This window comes from Lynx canadensis, chromosome B1, assembly GCF_007474595.2.
Source record: "Lynx canadensis isolate LIC74 chromosome B1, mLynCan4.pri.v2, whole genome shotgun sequence".
Taxonomy (NCBI): Eukaryota; Metazoa; Chordata; class Mammalia; order Carnivora; family Felidae; genus Lynx; species Lynx canadensis.
The window spans coordinates 21,032,815-21,057,761 of record NC_044306.2 but is presented as its reverse complement, the minus strand read 5'-3'; the positions used below and the strand labels follow the sequence as shown (position 1 = coordinate 21,057,761).

At 38.4% G+C, this 24,947-nt stretch overlaps 1 protein-coding gene across 1 annotated transcript in view; it reads left to right on the top strand.

Annotated features, from left to right (window-relative positions):
* Positions 1-24,947, top strand: part of ZDHHC2 (zinc finger DHHC-type palmitoyltransferase 2) — a 70,067-nt gene that overhangs the window by 20,913 nt on the left and 24,207 nt on the right. The window contains exons 2-6 of the mRNA XM_030312226.1: positions 3,198-3,224; positions 4,314-4,408; positions 15,079-15,199; positions 22,361-22,430; positions 23,176-23,208. Coding sequence (XP_030168086.1) covers positions 3,198-3,224; positions 4,314-4,408; positions 15,079-15,199; positions 22,361-22,430; positions 23,176-23,208 — 346 coding nt within the window. The remainder of the gene's footprint in view (positions 1-3,197; positions 3,225-4,313; positions 4,409-15,078; positions 15,200-22,360; positions 22,431-23,175; positions 23,209-24,947) is intronic.

Here is a 24,947-nt window from a genome sequence, read left to right as displayed (position 1 = left end):
CCCGAAGAAAGATTCTGCCTTGAGGTTGCCTTGGACCCAAGACTGCAGCATTAACTTTTTCCTGGGTTTTCTGCTTTGCCGGCCTGCTCTTCAGATTTCAGACTTGTCAGTACCTATAATCATGTGAGCCAGTTCCTTAAATTCAGTCAGTCCCTTTTCTTCCTCTCACTGTGTGTGTGTGTGTGTGTGGGGGGGGGTGTTGGTTCTGTTTCTCTGAAGAATTCTAATATACAGAGGTTGAAAACTTTTTCTATAGAGGATTGGACAGTAAATATTTTAGGAAATACGGCCATACTGTCCCTGTCACACCTACCCAACTCTGCCATTATAACACAAAAATAGCCACGTAAGCAAATGGGTATGTCTGTGTTCCAGTAAAAACTCGTCTGCAGAAATAGGGGGCTGGCTGTATTTGGAACAGGACTGTAGTTTACTGACCCCTGTATTAAATGATTGCTTGATAATGCATGCAAAAGAGGTAAGGGAGGGTATGCATTTTTTTTTTTTTTTAGCATACATTTTTAAGAATGTTTAGTCAAGCCAGGTTTGAATCAAGAAGCAGTTTGTTGGGGCGCCTGGGTGGCGCAGTCGGTTAAGCGTCCGACTTCAGCCAGGTCACGATCTCGCGGTGCGTGAGTTCGAGCCCCGCGTCAGGCTCTGGGCTGATGGCTCAGAGCCTGGAGCCTGTTTCCGATTCTGTGTCTCCCTCTCTCTCTGCCCCTCCCCCATTCATGCTCTGTCTCTCTCTGTCCCAAAAATAAATAAACGTTGAAAAAAAATTAAAAAAAAAAAAAAAAGAAGCAGTTTGTTACCCTTTTGTGTATTAGGGGTTATTGCTTTGGCCCATAGTCTCAATCTTCAACCTGGATTTTACATTTTATTTTTACCAAAGAGTTGTTTTTTTTTTTTTTATTTTTTTTTAACGTTTATTTATTTTTGAGACAGAGAGAGAGAGAGCATGAACAGAGGAGGGGCAGAGAGAGAGGGAGACACAGAATCTGAAACAGGCTCCAGGCTCTGAGCTGTGAGCACAGAGCCCGACGCAGGGCTCGAACTCACGGACCGTGAGATCATGACCTGAGCCAAAGTTGGACGCTTAACCGACCAAGCCACCCAGGCGCCCCTACCCAAGAGTTTTTTTAAAGATAATACTGCAACGGAAAGTCTCACTCTTAGTAATTCTGAACTGATAACTGACCACTCAGCCTTTTCTCGGACGCCTCATTCCATTTCTTAGAGGAATGAGTAATGAGGGAGGGGAGCGCTAGGACAGGGCATCTGGAAACCAGAACTGGTGACCCAGTCCGCCAGCCTTGCGGTGTCTAGGCTGGTTCCAGACTCCAAGATGGAATCCTTGAAGGCCATCATTGGGCTCGCGGCAAACAGGAACATCTTTGATAACTCGGATGATGATTTACCATCCTCACTTGCCCTCTTCCTGTACACCATCAGTGCCAAGAAAGTGTGGGGATTCCTTAGGCTTTTTCAACAAGTCAGAGTCCTTGTTGCCTAGTTGTACCGCAGTTAGTTGGCGAAGAGGTTTAAATTCCCAGGGATATTGGAAAGTTAGAAATCTCTAAAGCAAAATATTACCACTGTAGGGTACAGACCAGAAAGTAATTAGGCTAATGCAAGATGAAATTAGGCAAATAAACTTTTGAAGTGAAAATTAAAATTGTGACCCATAGTGATAATATTGAAGGTGTTCGCATGGTCACCATCTTGTCTGCCTGTCCCATTCTGGGCATTAGAAATGTTAAAGCAGGGGCACCTCAGTGGCTCAGGTGGTTAAGCATCTGACTCTTGATTTCGGCCCAAGTCATGCTCTCACACTTGGTGAGATCAAGCCTTGCATTGGCTCTGTGCTGTCACCACAGATCCTGCTTAGGATTCTCTCTCTCCCTGTCTCTCTGCCCCTCCCCTGCTCACATGCGTGTGTTCTCTCTCTGTGTCTCTCAAAATAAATTTAAAAAAACATTAAAAAAATGTTAAAGGAAATTGAGAATCAAAGAAGTACTGTATTTAAAGCAGCCACCTCAAGGTTGGCGAGAGATCTGGAAGTCATGTAATATTTGGACTAAAAGAGAAAATTTCATGGAGACTCAATAACTTTAAATATGTGAAGGTCTGTCATTTAGATTTTCTGTTTAATGCTACATGTTAGAAGCCTGGATACCACAGGAAGAAGCCACAAAGAGACTAATTTCAGCACACTATAATGCTGTAATCATTCTTTAGAGCAGTCCAATAATGGAATGGACTTACTCCAAAACCATGGGCTCCTGCTGCCTCTAGAAACCCTAAACTAACATTCAGTAGCTCTCTTGGGAAGGACGTTTGTTGGATCAGATGATCTTAAAAATCTTTCACAACATTACACTCTGGTTCCAGTGCTTCTTAAGGCAATGAAATTAAATTCCAGGAAATATCAAATCTTTGCTGGCTACAACTTCCAACTTTGAGATAGGCCAAAACCTCCAAAATGGACTTTAGTACAAATGGAGGAAGACCAAATGGGAAACAAAACAAGCACACAATATAGGAGGTAGGACAAGTGCCGGGTTATTTCTAGATACTGTTTCTTGTCCCAGCTCATTTCAGCTGAACGGTCCCTAATCTAGCGACCTCATCTACCTTGGGGTATTTATAAGCCCCTCAAAAATGACAGTCTCTCAGGCACATTACCTGCATCTCTCATTGTACACTAGGGAGCCATTAGCCATTGGGCATAACAATTTGCACTTCTAGAAATTTGACCAGAGCGTGTGCCATGGATCCAACATTTTAGTCTTCCTGGAGAGTTATCTGAAGGCAGTTGCCAACTTGTAAAGAACAATACATGCCTCTGAAAATGTCCTCACATGGAGAACACTGCTTTTATCTGAACCCTGATTCCGGAGGAAGGCTAAGAAAGTAATTGATATAGGAATAAGACCCACAAGGAGATGCCTGATGGGTTGTTTTCTGTGTGGCGTCAGGGCTGAAATACCAACAATACCAGCCTTCCTTCTCCACCCTGTCCCCCAGCAGTAGTCACCTCTCCTCTAAGTAAAATTGAACAAATATTTAACGATGTTGGTTTGAAGGGGAGCCAAATTATTAACCTATTCAAGTGACCTATGTCTCCGTCAGGCTCTGTTGTTTGCCATAAATGTCGTAATCTACTACTAATCTTTGTTTTCTGCTTATTTCTATAGTGTCCATGGAAAACGTTGGAGAACAAGGTAAGATATGTTTTGTTATTGTTTTAGATGTGAAATTGTAAAAGTAGTTTTTTAAAAATAGTATTCCTGTAGAGTTGGTTGGAATTAATAAATTATACTTTGAGAATGTGGAGTCATGGTGGGGTTAAAGACTTCTCTCAGTCCCAGACTGAACTCTGTTAGACATTTGACAAAGACCTCTCCCTTGAAATGGTAGCTATTGTGCCAAAGATTCTTGGTGGCTTCAAAATACAGGAATATCAACAATCTCCTGTTTCAACTCAGAGTATTACCCCATTCCTGAGTCATCCATATAGTTCATGGAAAATATCATTAGCTGCAGCCATTTCACACTGTTTTAAGTGCCTCATTGGATTACTGAATTTTTAAATGATTCTATGCATATCATCATGCTTTAAGAAATTGTCATACAGTTTAAAATATCAAGCATGCTGTATTTTAAACTAACATTTTATTCAACTGTATCTTATAGAATTTATTTATATATTAGTGTATTTTCCAGAATTGTTCATTATCACCACATACAGAATATTTTGTGCTTGCCTAATACAGTATTTCACAACTAAAACACCATACAAAGTGTGTTTATGTACATTGCTTGAACAAAGTATACTTTTCTTAAAAGTTGTCCCATGTGGTAAACAAGACACTTGAACTCCTGTTGGAGGAAATCTCTCTTTGTCCAGATGGTCTCTGTTTAAATATATAGTTATTAGAACAATCAGTGCCAACAGATTTGACTACACCTGAGCCAAATTAGCAAATACCTCCTCAAATAGGAACTGGTTTTGCTATTGTTCGTCAGTGAAGTTCTTTAAGCCTGAAGTTTTAACATTTTTTTAATGCTGTGTTTATTATTTAAAGTTGAAGGCACAGCTGCCTGACTTTTATAATATAGGAAAGGTCTCTCTAACCATTTGGCTAATAGATTGGGGGTGTCTACAGATGAGAGCTTTCTAATCATGGGATATGAAATAATTAAGTTATTGAAGAATTTGGTTCATTTAGAACAAGCAGATCTTTTGTGAATACTATGATTTTAATGTGTATTTGCATATTTTAATGATAATTATGTTTTTCTCATTTTAGTTGTGTGCCTGATTGCTTATCATCTACTTTTTGCAATGTTCGTTTGGTCATATTGGAAAACTATCTTTACATTACCAATGAATCCTTCAAAAGAAGTAAGTTAAAATATTAGTAAAGTTATCTTGAAGTTGGAAATCAATAATACTGATGTCTGAAGAATGAACTTTACGTCTTTTTGTTAATGTTGCACTTAGTGAGCGTATTGCTTTGTTTACATTAATGTGTCTGTTGGTAAATACTTGAATTTTCACTTTGTAAATGTTATTTTTGCACTGGGTTAGTATTATATTTCTGATCCTAATTCTGTGGTGTGTTCCATTTCTACTTAAGAGTCAGACAGCAGGGTGGATGAATGGATGGATAGAACTGAAGGTGGACATAGCTATATTATAATTATCACACTAACAGTATATTAATTGGCTGTTCGCCGCCAGAAACAATAATAACAAAATAACAATGTAACTAATCCTCTCTATATTCAAAGTCTGTAGCCAGTCCACAGCTTATTGTGTATCCTCCGTTTCCAACATCACCTCTTGGCCTAAGATGGGTGCTCCAGTTCCAGCCATCATGTCTACCTTCCAGACAGCAGGTCAAAGAAAGTAGGATAGAGGAGTAGAAGTAAGTGTCCTTCCCTTTAAGGATGTTTTCTGGAAGTTGCAATGCCATTTCCACTTAGTTTAGAACTTAGTTATATGGCCACATTTACTTGCACAGAAGGTTAGGAATCTAGTCTTTATTCTCAGTGGCCTTGTTAACCATATTAACCATGTCAGAAGAAGGAAATTGTGGACATTGGGGGAAAAATAGCAGTCTCAGCTACAGAAGATTTTAAGTAGAGTGATAGGGTCAAATTTATATTGTGAAAAGATCATTCTGACTAAGTATTTGTTTCTAAGTCTTTCACCCTGGTTAAAAGTTGGGCGCAGAGGACTATGCCTTACTTATTTCTATACTGTTGGCACTTAGTCAGTACATGTTTGTTGAACTGAAATAAACTTTGTTCCGGCAATAATGTTGTGGTTTTAGTTGGCCAGGTTTAAAAAAAAAAAAAAAAAAAAGATAGGTCTAGGCATTGTTGCAAATTGTTCCCGGAAGTAATCTGTTTGAAATGCAACTGTGGTCAGAAGGCTGGTAAAAATGCTGTATGACCTGGGAAAGGATATTAAAAATAAAACCACAGGTATTTGCACAGAATTAATGGTATGGTTGGCCTAAAATGCTGTACATACGGCCTTTTTTTCTTCTACTCTCTACCTATTTTTGTTTCCTACCCCTTTTTCCTTCCCCCTGCCATGTTTGCTTCTTTTCTATTATCTCTCTTACTGCCATCCTGGCCTTAGTTGTAGGTTTGAAGGAGAATGCTGACTCCTGTCCTGGATGATCTTATCCTTTCTGGTTCTTTATCTATAACCTCTGTATTGACAATTCCCAAATCTCTTTCCGGCTCTGACCTCTCCTGTTGCAAACTTACATATCTCCCTGCCAAACATGGCTCCTTAATCCACTGACACTTCAAATGCAGCACATCAAAAGCTGAAGTCACCCCCTTTCTCCCTTCCCAGACCATGACTCATCTGTTTCTTTTACTGGTTAATGCCACTGCCATCCAGCTCAGCCTTCCAACTCTCCACCTTTCTGGAAGCTTGGCAGCCTTGCCAGAGTTCTCTGGCTTCCTTGGCCCTCCCTCAATATCTAAATCCTGCTGATGTTTTTACTTCCTAATTTTTCTTTTTTGGTTCCAACCCCTTTTTCTTTTCTTTGTTTCTCTTATTTCCTTTCCTCTCCTCTCCTCTCCTCTCCTCTCCTCTCCTCTCCTCTCCTCTCCTCTCCTCTCCTTTCCTCTCCTTTCCTTTCCTTTCCTTCTTTCTTTCATCATTACCCTAATTCAGGATCTCAATCATCTCTTTTGTTTGAGACATTGCAGTCTCCTATAGGGTTTCACTGTTTACATTCTTGCCTACACTCCCTTCCCAGAGCGCTGTAAAAATCCATCCTTCACCCTGAAGCTGGAGGTCTAAAATCAACTTTAACTCTTCGATTCTATGTCTTCTATGTATTCAGTTATTCTACGTGTCCCACAGGCCAGAGGCCAGTCTCCCTCGTTTGGCAACACATGAGTCTTGTCTAAATTTCTGGCTTCCCACTTTATATTCTAGTGGTTTTTAATTACATGTATTTTCCTGTATATACCATGCCATTATTTTCTTTCCAAAATATTTTTACTTACTTTCTCATCCAAATAATTCCATTTTTATTCATGGTGGCATTTCCATCTTGGTCTCCATTGCTGATTTCTCATTATCTCCTGAACTTTAAAGCATTGGATTGTTCCCGAGATCAATCCCTGGACTTCTCTTATTTATCTACATTATGACTTTATGTATCATCTCATTGCAACAGCTTTCAAATTAATATTTTCTGTCTCTCCCTCTCTCTCTCAAGAATAAATAAATACTTAAAAACAAAACAAAACAATATCCTTAGCCTGGTCCTTTCTTCTGGATTCCAGACTCATTTCCAGCTATGTATTTGGCATCTAATAGAAATTTTAAATTCAAAGTAACTGGAATCAAACTTCTGATTTCCCACCCACTCTCTGAATCTTCCTGTTCTTAAAGTTTTCCCAGCTCAGTAATGGCAATTCCATTTAAACCCCTGGGAGGCATCCGCGGCAACTCCTCTGCTCTCAGACCCCACGTCCGGTCCCGTTGAGCAGAGTCTGTAAGCGTACCCTCAAAGCACGCACGCACCGCGGGAGCTCATTCCCCCCCCCCCCCCCCCCCCGCGCAACTGCTACTTTCATCCCTGGTCCCCGCCACCAACATCCCATGCCTGTATGTTGCAGTAACCCTTCAACCAATTTCCTTTTTCTGTATATTTTCATCAAGTTTCCACAGTGATCCTTTCAAAATAGAAAGCAGATCATATCATTCTTCTGCTTAACATATCCCTTTGATACCCGAGCTCACTCACAGTAAAAACATAATTCTCTACTGTAGTTTAAAAGGCTGCGCAAGGTCTGGCCCCACACCACCTCTCTCACCTTCTTCAGTGCTGCCTTAGTCACATTAGTTTCCTTGCATATTGTTCCATCAATATGCTAAGCATGTTTTTTCCCTCAGGGGTCTCAAAACCTGATTATTTTCTCTTGACCTGGAACATTCTTCCCACAGATAACTGTGTGACCAAGTCCCTTACTTACTTCGTCTCTGCTCCAGTGATACCTTATCTTTAAGGCTTTCCATGATCACTCTGTATAAAATGGGTAAACTATTCCTGGAATGCCCTATAACCCTTAACCTTGCTATATTTTTCTCCGTAGCATATCATTCTGTAACTCGTTCCATATTCATTTTATATCATTCCTAGAACATAAGCTCTGCAACGGCATGAACTTTATCTGTTTTGTTCACTGACCCATCACCAATACCTAGAGCAGTGTCTGACCCATTAAAGGTATTCAATAAATATTTGCTAAATGATTTGATATAGACAAGTAGTTATGTGTAGAGATGCAGGTTGTGTTTATAGCCTTGGTGGAAGCTGAAGTACCTTCTAATTTCTCCCTAAAATTATATGTGAGATTGGGGCACCTGGGTGGCTTAGTCAGTTAAGCATCCGACTTCAGCTCAGGTCATGATCTCACAGTTCGTGGGTTCGAGCTCCATGTCGGGCTCTCTGCTGACAGCTCAGAGCCTGGAGCCTGTTTCAGATTCTGTGTCTCCCTCTCTCTCTGCCCCTCCCCTGCTCATGCTCTGTCTGTCTCAAAAAGGAATAAACATTAAAAAAAATTGTATGCGAGATCATCAGCTAAGAATGAGAGGGAGGTAGGTTAATTGAGGTGTGGGAAAGCAGAGGTTTGAAATAGTGGTTGGAGAGAGTGAGGAAAATAAAATGATGAAACACGGAAGAAATGTCACAGTATTAAAAAAATAAATAAAATAAAATAAAATAAAATAAAATAAATAAGGGGTGGCTGAGTGGCTCAGTCAGTTAAGCATCTGACTTCAGCTCAGGTCATGATCTCACGGTTTGTGAGTTCGAGCCCCACGTCGGGCTCTGAGCTGACAGCTCAGAGCCTGGAGCCTGCTTCGGATTCTGTCTCTCTCTCTCTCTCTATCCCTCCCTGACTAGTGCTCTGTCTTTCTCTGTCTATCAAAAATAAATAAAGGTAAAAAAATTTATAAAAAAAAGAAAAGAAATGTCACAGTATTGAAGGAGCAGTCGAGATTGAGGACAGTGAATTTACAGCTGTCCCACGATTTGTTGGATGATTTTTCCACAAAAAAAACATACACTTTATTCGAGTCCTACAACTGTGTGACATAGATACTATTTATTACCATTTTACAAATGGAGCAGTAGGTTCTGAACATTAGCTAATTACTCCAGGGCATCAAGAACTAGCATGTGACAGAGCTAACATTCAAAGCAAAGTTCCCCTTTTTCTTTCTTTCTTTTTTTTTTTTAATATTTTTAACATCTGTTTATTTTTGAGAGTGACAGAGACAGAGTGTGAGCAGGGGAGGGACAGAGAGAGAGGGAGACCCAGAATCCGAAGCAGGCTCCGGGCTCTGAGCTGCCATCAGAGAGCCTGACGCAGGGCGGGGCTTGAACTCAGGAACCGTGAGATCAGGACCTGAGCTGAAGTCGGAGGCTCAACTGCTCAATCCACTGAGCCACCCAGGCGCCCCTAAAGCCAAGTTCTTCTGACCATCAAGCCCACACTCTTGGCAGTATACCACGCTCTAGCATGGAGAGGGGACACCACAGTGGGTGGGTGTAGCCAGGATATCGCTTGGCACATGGAGAAAAAATAGCAGCACTTCCATTTACATATTATTCTTTTAATGTTTCCTTTTTTTTAAAGTTACAATAGAAGGCATAGAAATATATATAAAGTATAAAATATATATAAATGCGTATAAAGTTTCACATATAAGGTTTAATATATAATATATTTTTTAGCTAATACAAATAAAAATGCATGTCAGTCTCAAATGATTGTTTTACTGATGGGTCCATGATCAGAAGAGTTTGGAGACCACTGTTTTATGAAAGAAAGAGCCCTCGCTTGCTGGCGAAGAATCTTGAGTTATTCCATTAATAAAGTGGAAGATCTCGCCCTAATCTTTTAATTGATCAGCAGCCAGAGACCCTCCCACTTGTGAAATTCGGGGTCCTCGGCTTAAATTGACAATAGAGAGCTCTCAGCTGCTAAAAATCTTTGAAAAAATGGGACTAAAATAGCAGGGGAAGAGGTAGTAAAATCATGTTAATATTTTCTTGTTACTTTTGAGAGAATCAGGAGAAATCTGGCACTAAAATTTACCTTTTTATATAACAGGATTGTTAAATTGCTAATCATTTTTCAATTTATAAGATTTTCTCCCATAAAAGTAAGAAAACCATACATTGTGAAAATGGAGACTGGACAAAAAGAGAAGGGAAAAAAATCATGCTAATCTACCCAATTTACAGGCTGAATTTCCTTCAAGTTATTTTTCCTACTTGTATTCAGCGTGCACAGATTCCAGTTTTTCCCCCCCGCATAATTGTCCATCATTGGTTTATTGTGATTTTTAATCATGGCATAATATTCTCACTGAAATGTGTAAAAGTTTACTCTGTCACATCCCAGCTTGGAATTTTAGGCTGATCCCAACTTTTCATATTATAAATAATTTTGTTAACATGGTTACCCATATTGTGTATACACGTTTTACCTATATTTTGGATTATTTCCTTAATATAAATTCTCAGAAGTCACATGCCTAGACCAAGGGAATTTAAGTTACTTGCCACATTGTTTGAAAAAAGAATGGTAGCAACGTAAAGTGCCACCAGTTCAATCAGACCTTTGGCATTGCCTGTTGTCATTGAGAAAGCTATTGGTCGTCATTTAAATTCTATGTTTCAATTTGTACATTTTAGATACTGGTGAGATTACATGTTCATTTTTGTCCTAAGTGAAAAATAGCTAGCAAGAAAGGAAATGCATTCCATGAGTTTTCTATTGGTTATTAGATTTCACGTTTTTTCTTAATTTGTATATCCTTTAAAAATCATACTCTTCTTTAACCTGGACTGTGGTATTCTGGATGAGATCCTGAAACAGAAAAAGATATTCAGTAAAACCTAAGGAAATCTGAATCAACTATAGGCTTAAGTTAATAATGTATCAGTATCGATTCATTGATGTACTAATATATGATGTTAATGACGTGGACAATTGGGTGAGAAGCTATATGGGAACTGTATCATAGTTTTTCAAACTTTCTATAAATCTAAAATGTTTTAAAATGGATAAAACTATTTAAACCAAACAAAACAGCGTGCATTAACTGATCAGAGGACCGCCATACCCTTCAGGCTGGTGGCAGGTCAGCGATGTTATCTGTTCCACCCTGGGAGATCTTCATTCCATCAGCTGTCAACAAACGTCATCTTTCTTCAAATCTGCGACATACCTGTGCACGTACAAGTGTTCTGGGGGAGGGGCACCTGGCTGGCTCAGTGGGAACAGCATGTGACTCTTGATCTCTGGGTTGTGAGTTTGAGCCCCACGTTGGGTATAGAGATTACTTAAAAATAAAATCTAAAAAATAAAAAGTGTTCTAGGGGAAAGGACTGTGTATTTGGTGCATTCCAAAGTAGAATTAGATATTTGGAATCCATATGACACGAGTAAGAATTCTGCCAACCTGCATTTGGTTTTCTGGACCTGATGCAATGTGTTGTTTACTTATTAATAAAAGCATTAAACATACTAAAGAGTCTTTCAGTTCTGTCACTGACTGGAATTTTCCTCTAAGGTAAAAAGGATCAAGAACTCCATAAGAAAATGTGGTAAAATGTTGATGGGTTAATCCTTTTGACTATTATTAAGTCTTTACTAAACTGATTTTCAGTGCTAGGTTTTAAATTAATTTTAGAAACACAGAGGAGAGATATATCTGCCTAAATGGTGGGATTCTGAGAATGGAATGTTGGGGACTGAGATATAAAATAAGTTTTTCCTGGAGCGCCTGGGTGGCTCAGTCAGTTAAGCATCCGACTTCAGCTCAGGTCATGATCTCGCCATTCCCGAGTTCAAGCCCCGTGTTGGGCTCTGTGCTGACAGCTCAGAACCTGGAGCCTGTTTCGGATTCGGTGTCTCCCTCTCTCTCCCTGCCCCTACCCCACTCACGCTCTGTCCCTTTCTCTCTCACAAATAAATAAAAACAATTTTTAAAAATTAAAAAAAAACAAAACAAGTTTTTCCTTGATAGTCAGTGATCTGACCCAGGCCTACTGATACGTGTTCCTTTGTCGATTTCACAATCCTAAGAGAATGCTGAATCTGTGCTAGGACTTGATCCCTGCCCGTGTGGGATTACATGTTTGTGGGAGAGTTAGACAAAGGACCAATGAACAAACAAAATAATTTTAAATTGTGGTGCATAATACAAAGAAGGACTGTATGGACCTAGAGAAGAGTATGACAGGGGGAAGGGACAGAATTTTCAGGGTACCTACCCTAGTAAAGGAATCTTGGAAGTTCTTTGAGAAGATGGCATTTAAGCTAAAATCTGCAAAGTGAGAAGGAGCCATCTATACAGTGCGAGGATTAGCATTCTAGAGAGAGGAATCTGCGTGTGCAAAGTTAGTAGACACTTTTACAATGACCCTTTCTTTTTCTTGACTGTTACAGCATTATGACATCATTGGATGTTATACCCTTTATACCAATTAAATGTTTCCAAACAAGATGCGTAGTTCTATTGAGACCATTTTTCTTTTCTTTCAAAACAATGAACAGAACATTTTAAATGTTAAGATAATATCAACGGGTGCATGATGCACACTGTTGAACCATTAAATAAAAATATTGGAATTATTAAATAAGTCAGAAAATCTGGCAAATCCCCTGATAAACCAATACAACCGCATATGATGGATCAGTAAACAATTTGAATTTTTCTTTGTCAGCTCTTGGATTTAAATACGACCTGAAGAGTTACAATATTCTCATTGTATCAGCCTTCTATCAAAGTTCTTTTTTAGAGTAACTTTGAAACAATGGAATGAATTCCAGGAATCTATTATCCAATTGGGAGATAGTCGTCTACCTCCTGGAAATGTGGTTCCCAAACTTTTTTTGATTCCAAGATATTTAATCTGCTCTTTCTCCTGCCCCAGCCTCTGGGATCAGTCTGCAGCATCCTTCTTTGCCAGGCTGGAAATGACACTGCTCACGGCCACTCACCACCCTCATTTATATATTCAACCAATCAGAATACCTGTGTGAATATGTTTCAGGTTTTTAAACTAAGATTTAAGGTAGCAAGCAAGTGGAGAGCAACTGATAGAAAGAACACACTATGCCTTCACAAATGTGACCTTCATTTATTTGTTATTTGTATTCATTTGAGAAAGGACTGGTTGAAGTGTAATTTGAAAAACTATGAAATGAATTGAGAGGTAAGTAAATGCTGTGAATTTATAACAGGAGGAATATTTAACGTAGAGAATACTTTTTTAAATTACCTTAGAAACTCTTAAAGACGTAACTATAACCTATCTACTAATTTAATGCCAGTAAATTTAATATGCTAATTTAGAATAATTTGTATTATGTACATTTCTACTTACGGAAAACTTCTGTTTAGTTTCTTTACCTTAATGGGGCTGAAATTTTACAGTTATATTTAACTATGTGTCATGCATATGGGAATCTTATGGTACCTTAAAACTTATTTACATTTTTTCTTTTAATGTGTATTCATTTTTTGAGAGAGAGGAAGACAGAGAACGAGCAGGAGAGGGGCAGAGAATCTAAAGCAGGCTCCAGGCTCTGAGCCATCAGCACAGAGCCTGATGCGGGGCTCAAACTCACAAACCATGAGATCATGACCTGAGCTGAAGTCTGGCACTGAACCGAATGAGCCATCCGGGTGCCCCAAAATTTATTTACATTTGGAAGCTGGAGATTTATTTATTTATTTATTTATTTTAAACATTTATTTATTTTTGAGACAGAGACAGAGCATGAACGGGGGAGGGTCAGAGAGAGAGGGAGACACAGAATCTGAAACAGGCTCCAGGCTCTGAGCGGTCAGCACAGAGCCCGACGCGGGGCTTGAACTCACGGACCACGAGATCATGACCTGAGCCGAAGTCGGATGCTTAACCGACTGAGCCACCCAGGCGCCCCTATTTTTCTTTTTAAAATAACCTCGTTAGAATTGTCAACCTCTAAACAAATACTTTTATTTCTCCAAAGACAAAGAATTAGGCTCAAATATCATCACCTCATTTTCAACAAATTGTTTTTCTTTCCTTCATTGACCTACTTAGACTACTTTTAAAACTTAGAAAGAAATTAAAAAACATGGCCTACATACAGAAGAAGCATTTGTAATGCATAGTTTAAAGAATAATAAGGGGCGCCTGGGTGGCTCATTTGGTTGATCATCTGACTCTTGATTTCAGCTCAGGTCATGATCCCAGGCTAATGGGACTGAACCCCACATCAGGTTGTGCACTGAGCGTGGAGCCTGCTGAAGATTCTCTCCCTCCCTCTTCCCCTTCCCTGCTCACACTTGCACATTCTCTCTAATAATAATAATAACGATAATAATAATAATAACAAAATAAAGAATAGAAAAATGAAAAGACCTAAACAGTCACCCAAGTATCAGAAAAAACATTTATATTTTCAGCATGTCTTGTGTACTCTTCCGCATTGTATTTCCCTGCATTCCTCAAGAAGTAGCTACTATCTTGAAGTTTTGTGTTAGTTATTCTCTTGTTTTTCTTTATAATTCATATATATGTGTATGTATATGTGGATAGTGTATAGCTTTCTGGTTTTAAAAACTTTGTATGAATGGAATCATACTACGTGCTATAAAATGATTTGTTGTCCAACAGTATGTTGAGATTCTTTGTTGAGCTGAACACAGAGAGCTGAACACAGCTCAAGTTCATTAATTATGCAGTGCATCATAGGATTCAGTTATGTGGATATATCATACTCCAACTTATTTATCCATTATCCTTTTGATGGACATTTGGGTTGGGTTTAATTTTTTACATTTCAAACCACGATGCTATGAATATCCTTGTACATGTCTCCTGGAACACATTTAAACCTTTATAGACTTATACAACTGGTTTTGTGTGTGTGTGTGTGTGTGTGTGTGTGTGTGTGTGTGTGAGAGAGAGATTGGGGTTTTCTTTGTGTGTGTATAGCCCAAACAAATTTGATTTTTCTCAAATAAGGATTTTTTTAATTGGGTGGGCCAAATTGGCAGTGTAAGAAGTAAAATTAATGATTAGTTCTTTTGAGTGCTAGGAAATTCATGTCATGATTATCCTCAAGTTAAAATTCACTTAGATAAGAAAAAATGCTTGATAGTTTTGTTTCTATTTTTATTCCTAATAATATCTGCTTGAAAAACTTACCCAATGAGCCAAATTTGTTTATTTTGTCACTTCATTTATTAGTATAACTAATGGTGGAGTGGAACTCTATAAGACAATTTTACATACTTTATTCCTCTTGAGTTTCGTGAACATCTGAGGATGTAGGTATTATTATTCCCTTTTTCTAGATGCATCAACTAATGATCCACTAGATTAACAGACATGCCCAGATTCAAACTCTGTTATCACTCTCAGTATATATAATAGATCTGATTAATATCTTATAAATAACTTTTCGGACCAATATGGAATTTCTTGAGAACATTGACTGAAATGTAAATTGTTTCCACAGTTCCATCTCTCTTATGCGGAGAAAGAATTGTTGGAGAGAGAGCCAAGAGGAGAAGCCCATCAGGAAGTTCTTCGGCGAGCTGCCAAAGATCTCCCAATCTATACCAGGACCATGTCTGGAGGTACATGATAATGAGTGCTTTGGCACGATTCTTGTGGTGACCCTCAGCGTATTTATATACTTGAAATTGTCGAACACTCATTGAAATAGATTGTGTTATGTCTTGGGTGGTTATTCAGTCTTTCCTATACGATTCTATAAAACAGACACGTGAGTAACGGTGTGTGGCACAAAGATCTCAAACACATCAGCACGGACCTCACTTCCCTCGTGACTTCTCTAGTCACTTAGTTGGGACTCAGTGGAGATGTTAGAACTGCTGAAGTACTAATTTTGTAGTTGGATTTATTTTTTAAATTAAAAAAAAAAATTTTAATGCTTATTTTTGAGAGAGAGAAAGAGAGAGGGTGAGTGGGAGGGGGGCAGAGAGAGAGGGAGACACAGAATCTGAAGCAGGCTCCAGGCTCCGAGCTGTCAGCACAGAGCCCAAGGTCATGACCTGAGCTGAAGTTGGACGCTTAATGGACTAAAGATTTTTTTTTAATGTTTTTTTATTTTGATGCACATGAGCAGGAAAGGTGCAGAGAGAGAGGGAGAGAGAGAATCCCAAGCAGGCTCTGTGTTGTCAGCTCAGAGCCTGACCCAGAGCTTGAACTCACAAACCACGAGATCATGACCTGAGCCGCTGTAAAGTGTCAGATACTTAACTGACTGAGCCACCCAGGCACCCCTAATTTTTTTAAAGTTTTAATTATAGACTTTTCCTATTATTTAATTTAAGGGAGCAATATCTATAATGAACATAACATTGACAATTTTACATAAATGTAAAGAAGTAATTGTATAAAGTAAATAAAACTTAAGGGATTGATACAATTTCTTTATATTTAAAATATATGGTAATTTTCTTTTCTTTTTTTAAATTTTCTTTTTTATTTTTTTAAATGTACATCCAAATTAGTTAGCATATAGTGCAACAATGATTTCAGGAGTAGATTCCTTGGTGCCCCTTACCCATTTAGTCCATCCCCCCTCCCACAACCCCTCTAGTAACCCTGTTTGTTTTCCATACTTAGGAGTCTCTTCTGTTTTGTCCCCCTCCCTGTTTTTATATTATTTTTGTTTCCCTTCCCTTGTATTCATCTGTTTTTTCTCTTAAAGTCCTCATATGAGTGAAGTCATATGATTTTTGTCTTTCTCTAATTTCACTTAGCATAATACCCTCCAGTTCCATCCACGTAGTTGCAAATTTCATTCGTAGTTGCAAGATTTCATTCTTTTTGATTGCCGAGTAATAACTCCATTTATATATACCACATCTTCTTTATCCATTCATCCATCGATGGACATTTGGGCTCTTTCCATACTTTGGCGATTGTTGATAGTGCTGCTATAACAAATGCATTTCAGTTAATAAATCTCATTTACCTGGGTCAGATCTTTTAGGTAGTTTAGTAGTGATCTGATTAAAGAATTGTCTTAAAAATGGACATACATGACTATTGATACTTGCCCACCAAGACTCACCTAGAAATTTTGTGACTTTAGGCCTGTGCCACCCACTTTGGTAGCCACTAGCCCCATATGGCTGTCGAGCACTTAAAATGTGGCAACTCCTGGGGCATCTGGGTGGCTCAATCGGTTAAGCTTCTGACTCTTAATTTCAGGTCAGGTCATGATCTCAGGGTCATGAGATGGAGCCCCGAGTCAGGCTCTGCACTGAGAGCATGGAGCAGCTTGGGATTCTCTCTCTCCCTCTCTCTCTCTGTTCCTCCCCCACTTATGCTCTGTCTCTTTCTCAAAATAAATAAATAAACTTTACAAAAAATGTGACCCCTCCAAATTGAGTTGTGATTTAGGCATAAAATACACAACTGGTTTCAGAGGCTTAGTATGAAAACGAGAATGAAAACCATCTCATCAATATTTTTATATTATTTATGTTTGTTTCTAACTCACCTGAGAATCATAACTAAGTCTAAGTCAAAGTCTTGCAATTTTTTTCTGTTTGTTTTCCCTGGGCAAGTGGTAATTCTTTGGTTTAATATTAATGCCACTGGTTCTGTTCCACTGAGATGTGCTTATGTATGTTTATGTATATTGACATGACATAAGCCTAAGCAAATACTCAATTTAAGCCCTCTAAAAATAGATTACTGCACCAGTTTCCAAAACTGGTTAATGACAGTGACAGTTTAGGGTGCAAAAATCTGGTCTCCACATTCCTAGGTCAGTGCTTTCTACGGTACCCCTTGAAACACTGGGTCAAGAGAAAGGGAGGAAGCGTAGGTCCTACTTTAACAAAGTATTAATTTCCATTAGTAATAACTAAACTTTGGATTTATAAGTCATCTCCTTGTGTTGTTTATATAATGTTAAGGCTCTTATCCCTCTGAAGTATTGGATACCTTTATCCTGAGATGAACTTACGGTTCTTAAATTTGTGACAGTGCAGAATACAATCTGGATCTCCTAATGTAATCTTTGTTTATATTTTCAGTGCAAAAATTTGGGATGCCTGCTAAAATCAATATTAACTGACTAGAGTCACTGACTAAGTTAAATTATGCTAAGTATAATAAATAGATTATGTCAGTGTGATTGATCCCCCTCTGGAATGTATAGAATGTAAAGGAAAACACAATGTGGAATGGATGTTCACAGGAGCCACCACACTACCACCAGGGCAGGATGTGAGGGGGGGGGGGGGGCGGTCCTTCCTTCCTCACCCCCAGCAAAGACCCTTGGGTTCTTTGGATAACTTCTGTCTTCCCCCTGAGAAATTGACTAAAGCACCTGAAAGATGCAGTGTTCATGCACTTTGTATTTCAGAGAGAATTGAAGAAAGTGATAGTAATATAATTAAGGAGTTTAGTATCCCTTCTAAATCCATAGTACTTCCTCCAAACCCCAGAGAGAAAAAGGCCAGCTGCCTAGATTAAGCTGCCCTGCACAGAGAAAAATTCACCTACATACAGACTGGAATGTGGGGCGTAGTAAAGCAGGGTATTAACAGGACTGTTCATGTCACCTGTTTGTTCTGTGCTTTCTTCTGATCCCACCATCTTCTGTTTTCTTACAGGGATCACCAAACTTTATTGTAGATATTTTTCTATGCTTATTAAGTGAGGACTCTTTGCTTTTTCAGCTCTCTCTTGCCCTTGATCTTTTCCTACAAAATTTTTTTTTTGTAGATTTTGACGTAAGAAGGTAACACCTAGAGGTGATGGAGCTTATCTTTTTGCACACAGATGTTGATAACATTGTTTTTCAACATTACCCAAAAAGGTTTTAAATTACATAAGTAAAGTAATATAAGAATAAACTGAAAAAATTCAAACAAGACAGTTAAAATTCTTCCTGACTGTTAACAGTTTTTAAATGATAATCAGATAGTTCATTTTAAATTATAGCAGGATAATTTCGGTTGAATGTAATGTAGCACATGGAATTTTTTTTTTAAGTTTTTATTTTAAGAATCACCTGGTGCTCATCATGGCAAGTGCCTTCCTTAATCCCCATTGCCGGTTAACACCCCCCCCCCCCCCCCCGCTCTGGTAAACATTAGTTTGTTCCCTAGAGTCTGTTTCTTGGTTTGTCTTTGTCTCTTTTTTCCCCTTTGCTCATTTGTTTTGTTTCTTGAATTCCGCATGTGAGTGAAATTGTATGGTATTTGTCTTTCTCTGACTGATTTATTTCACTTAGCATTATACTCTCTAGCTCCATCCATGTCATTGCAAAGGGCAATATTTCATTCTTTTTTATGGCTGAATAATATCCCATTGCATATATGTACCACATCTTCTTTATCCATTCATCAGTGACGGACACTTGGGCTGCTTGCAGATCTTGGCTATTGTAAATAACGCTGCTGTAAACATAGGGGTGCATGTATCCCTTTGAATTAGTGTTTTTGTATTCTTTGGGTAAATAGTAGTGAGATTGCTGGATGGTAGGGGTAGTTCTATTTTTGACTTTTTGAGGAACCTCCATACTGTTTTCCACAGTAGCTGCACCAGTTTGCATTCCCACCAACAGTGCAAGAGGGTTCCTTTTTCTCCACATCCTCACCAACTCCTGTTGTTTCTTGTGTTGCTGATTTTAGTCATTCTGACAGGTGTGAGGTGATATCTCATTGTAATTTGATTTGCATTTCCCTGATGGTAAGTGATGATGAGCATCTTTTTATGTGTCTGTTGACCGTCAGGATGTCTTCTTTGGAAACATGTCTTTTGCCCATTTTTAATTTGGATTATTTGTTTTTTGGGTGTTGATTTGTATAATTTGAATACTAACCCTTTACCGGATATGCCATTTGCAAATATCTTCTCCCATTCCATAGATTGCTTCTTAGTTTTGCTGATTGTTTCCTTTGCTATGCAGAAACTTTTTATTTTGATGTCATCCCAATAGTTTATTTTTGCCTTTCATTCTCTTGCCTCAGAGGACCTATCTAGAAAAAAAAATGCTATGGCTGATGTCAGAGAAATCACTGCCTATGCTCTCTTCTAGGATTTTTATGGTTTCAGTTCTCACATTTAGATCTTTGATACATTTTGAATTTATTTTTGTGTATGGTATAAGAAAGTGGTCCATTTGCACTCTTTTGCACGTAGCTGTCCACTTTTCCCAACACCATTTGTTAAAGAGACTGTCTTTTTCCCCTTGCATATTTTTTGCATCCTTTGTCATAAATTAATTGATCAAATAATTGTGGGTTTTCCATTCTATTCTATTGATCTGTGTGTGTATTTTTGTGCTGATACCATACTGTTTTGATCACCACATCTTTGTAATGTAAATGTGAAGTCCGAAATTGTGGTGCCTCCAGCTTTGTTTTGGCTATTTGGTGTCTTTTGTGGTTCCATACACATTTTAGGATTGTGTGTTCTAGTTCTGTGAAAAATGCTCTTGGTATTTTGATAGGGATTGCATTGGGTGTGTAGATTGCATGGGGTAGCATAGGTATTTTAATAGTATTTGTTCTAATCCATGAGCCTGGAATGTCTTTCCATTTCTTTGTGTCATCATCAGTTTCTTTAATCAGTGTTTCGTAGTTTTCAGAATATGGGTCTTTCACCTCTCTGGTTAGGTTTGTTCCTAGGTATCTTATTATTTTTGGTGCAATTTTAAATGGGATTGTGGGTTTTTTTTTTAATTTAAAGACTAAATTTATGTTTATGAAAGACTATAAACAAAAATCTTATTTCTACATTGTTTTGATTTCCTATGAATTATTTACCCACTTTGATTTGAGAGTTTTGTCTCCCCCCCCCCCCAGCATACTTTAAAATAGAGATAATCACCACCTGGAGAGAACCTAGCATTGTCCCCCAAACTTACCACTTAAAATTCACTTATAAGTGTAACAAATATAAACTTGGCATTAAAAAATGTAAAATATGTGATTAAATTTGTGTATTAATTATATGTTGAAATAATATTTTTGATATGTTAGGTAAAATAATATATTTTATTAGAATTAATTTCCCTGTTTCTTTTTATGTCTTTGTAAAATTTTAGAGAGATTAGAGAGATAGTGAGAGCCAGGCAGAGGCGCATAGGGAGAGAAAGAGAGAATCTCAAGCAGGCTCCATACTCAGCATGGAGCCCGATGCGGGGCTTGATCCCACGACACTGGGATCATGACCTGAGCTGAAATCAAGAGTTGGACGCTCACCCAGCTGAGCCACCCAGGCGCCCCATATTTTTATGTCTTTTAACATAGCTCCCAGAGAATCTAAAAATATACATGTGGCTCACATTATATTTCTGCTGGATAATACTGCCTTCCACTGTAATGCTTTGCATGAGCCAATGATACTGTGTCGCTTTCCCTAGTATGTTGCTGTGAGACTTCTTCATTTAGGAGATGAGGCTGCCATGCCATTAATCTCTGTGGTGTCTGAAAAAAAGAGAGTTGTAAGGGGATGACTGAGAACTTATTTCAGTATTGAAAACAATTCCAAATAGGCCTTGTTGAAAAAACCTCATCTGGGGCGCCTGGGTGGCTTAGTCAGTTAAGCATTCAACTTCAGCTCAGGTCATGATCTCACAGATCGTGGGTTCGAGCCCCGCATCGGGCTCTGTGCTGACAGCTCGGAGCCTGGAGCCTGCTTCAGATTCTGTGTCTCCCTCTCTCTCTTCCCCTCCCCGCTTGAGCTCTCTCTCTCTCTCTCTCTCTCTCTCTCTCTCAAAAAATAAATAAACATTGAAAAATAATAATAATAAAGAAGAAAAAAACCTCATCTTAATCTTAGTTTATAGCAACTGTTTCCTGTTTCAGAGATCACATTAACTAATATAACAGTGGTAATTATTTGTTGCAAGGACTTTTTCCAAATTTTAAATGCATTAATTTGGTTTTACTGATCCTGTGACCCACTTAATAACTGTCTTCCTGTAATTTTGGTAGACTGCTTGCATCTTGTAAGATGTCTGTGTACTGAAATAGCATATCCAGATCAGACGTCCATCATTGTCTTTGATATGTGTATATTAGAGAAGAAAGGATCAGGACTTCTATTACAAGAATTAAAATTCTGAATTGGAAGTACTTCTTCTAGTACTCACTTCTAATCTTATATCTCACAACAGTGAACAATTTGAACAATTAATAGAGTTTATTCACATATTTCTAAAATGTGTTTCTCATAAAACTAAAATGTGGTTGTATCCTCTCGTACTTATCCTGGTGGGGAACAGGAAATAAGTTGATTTACCTGTGGTATGCACTCTGTTTACTTTGATAGAAATGGACATATTTTTGCACCCTTTGTGAGCTTTCCTATCATTACTAGCAATTGTGAAAGTCTTAGAAAAATTCCCCCCAAAGATTCTGTATTCTTGAGAAATCTCTTTTGAAAACTGAGGCCGGGGGCAGCTGACTGGCTTAGTCGGTGGACAGTGCAATTCTTGATCTCGGGGTCGTGAGTTCATGCCCCACATTGGGTGCAGAAATTACTTTTAAAAGAAAGGTAGGAAGAGAGGGAGGAAGGGAGGGAGGGAGCAAGGAATAAGGAAAGAATAAAAGAAAGAAAGAAAACTGGGGCTATAAGCAACTCATCCTATTTTTGTATTTACACAAGAGAACATCTCATTTTTACCAAATTCAAATTCACTATGCTTTTTAGAAGTTAAATTTGGATAGATGATAAGAGCTGTTTAATTGTATATTCAATTCAGTGTTAAATCTAAGACTAAGTGGAATTTTTGTCCCTAGCAATCCGATATTGTGATAGATGCCAACTCATAAAACCAGACCGCTGCCATCACTGTTCTGTCTGTGACAAGTAAGAAAACCTTTTACTTCTGAAATGTCTACATGTGGTGTTCCTCTTAATTAATAATGTTTCTTTCCTCACTGTTTTCCAGATCATTTCTTTAATTGTGCTTCTGAAAGCTTTATTTAGGAAATAGAACCGGTATAATCACTTGCATTAATGTGAGTGTGGCTAGGGCCACACTCACTTAATTGTCCCTCCCCCCCACCCCCCGGATTCACATGGATGAGAGTCAAGTACACGAGTTTTGACAGCTCAGACTTGGCTAGTTCTGTTTAACAAATGCTTCTGTGACTCTTTTTCATCTTTATAGAGATAGCTCATTTGACTTCATGACAATTAGATATTGTCAGATTCTTACTACATCACAGGGACAGTGTTCCTTATCTTAAAGATTGATATTAAAGGAAAAGGTTCATCCAGACTTTCTGTAAACCTGTTGACATTTTGCACTTTCTTTAACCTAAGATACTTGTGTGTTAACATATTGCATTGTTTGCAAAAAATGAGGTATTTTATTTGTATTTTAAAGCATGTATATTTTTAAAGTTCTATAATTATATCATAATTAAAATTGGCTGTCATGTTTATTTGAGCTGAAGACTCTCTCTATTATTCAACTTTTAGATAAGTAAGCAATTTTGTGATATTTTACTTGCCACAACTCTTTTTTCTATGACTTTTATATTTGCTTTTTATACTTTAATGGGGCTAAAATTTTATGGTGTTAAGTTTTGTGTGTGTGTTTTTTTAGATGTATTTTGAAGATGGATCATCATTGCCCTTGGTGAGTATAGATCTGTATTCAAACAGGTTTCTGTCCCTTACAACTTAATAAATTGAATCATTTATCTGTTTAAATCTTCTTATAAATCTTGCCTTAGCTGACCCAGGAGGTACTTTCAGATTTAGTTTCTAGTATTTGTTAAATTAGCTCAAGGGAGCTTTTTTTATTCGGAAGAATTTCCATGAAATAACTTCAAAACTAGTAGGTAAACAGTATAAAAGTTAGTCATATTTGCTTAGAACAAATGGTTTTCTTTGTATGCACATGCCTAAATACAGAGATCCTGAAACACTTCCCAGAAATTACACCAAAATGTATTCATAAATTATACACAATACTTCACTGGAAGTTTTGAATAATGAATTAATTCATCTAAAACTTTAACAATTTATTTTAAATAGAACTTGACATTGAGGAATAGAATAGCAAATACACAAATATACACATATGGGTTTCCAGGGACACCTGTGTGGCTCAGTCGGTTAAATGTCTGACTTCGGCTCAGGTCTTGAGCCCACGGTCCATGCGTTTGAGCCCGACATCGGATTCTGCTGTCAGGGCACAGCCCACTTCAGATCCTGTGTCCCCCAGTTGCTTTCTCTCGTTCTCTCTCTCTCTCTCCCCCTCTCAAAAATAAACGTTAAAATTTTTTTTTTAAATAAACAAGTGTTTCTACTTAGAACGCATTAATATTTTAGAAAATAATTTTAGGTCAGGCAGCTGAACAAAGGGTTATTTGAAAGGTCTAATTAAGTAATGAGGGTTGATTTTTTTCTACCCCTCTCTGTAATTTTTCTTCTCAAGGTGCACATACCTGTGACAGCTACACTGAGGTTACCAGTGGCTTGGATTTGGACACGAGGCATGATTACTGTACAAGCCTTGTCTTCTTTCAGGGGTGACCCCCAGAGAAAGGTAGACATGCTCACCAATGTTTGTCAGGTGTTGGTAGAAACATACAAGGAATGATTCTCTCAGCTGCGGGAAATCACAGGGAAATGTCAGGTTCACGGTACTTTCTCTCTCTAGATACCTCTTCCTTTTCTCCACCTAGGGTTTCTTCTTTCAAATGTTAAGGCAAGTTAATGCCTGTGAGAATAATGTTCTTCTCAAGGAAAGATCTCAATAAATAGCCTCCCCTGATATTAATGTTCATTTGTAGCCATTCTTTTGCTTTCCTCATTCTTTTATTCATTGTATTCTCTTTCTCAGCAACCCCCCCGCCCCCCGCATATCCTCAATTGTAAGTTTCTTAATCTTCCTTACATTCCTCTGTTGATCCCTCTAGTAGCTCATGTCCTCAGTTCCTCACCACATCCCCACAACCTGTCTGTGGGTTCACTGCACCTGAATAGTTCCCCTGCCCGTGGCAGCTCCCTGCCTCAGGCACCACTATTTCTTTGCTTCTCCGCCTGAGGGCTCTTTTCCACCTGAGGGGGTTGATTCGGCTGCTAAGCTGGACAGTCCCCAAGCGCCAGGCCTTTCATGCACCCAGAGGCCACCCTCAACCAGCAAGGGCCTGGCCATCAACACATGCTGTCTTGGCTTTTCTCCCTTCCTTGTTTCAAATACACTGTATCCAGGTTCTTGTCCAGGGGCTGCTCTCAGGGGAGCCCGTACTGAGACACCCCTCTTTTCTGAATAGCTATGTATTCTAGGGAAAACTTAGCAGGGTGGGCAAGAATTCAGGGACCTAGAGTTGACTTTGATTTTTCTGACCTAAAGTAATAGGAGATCGT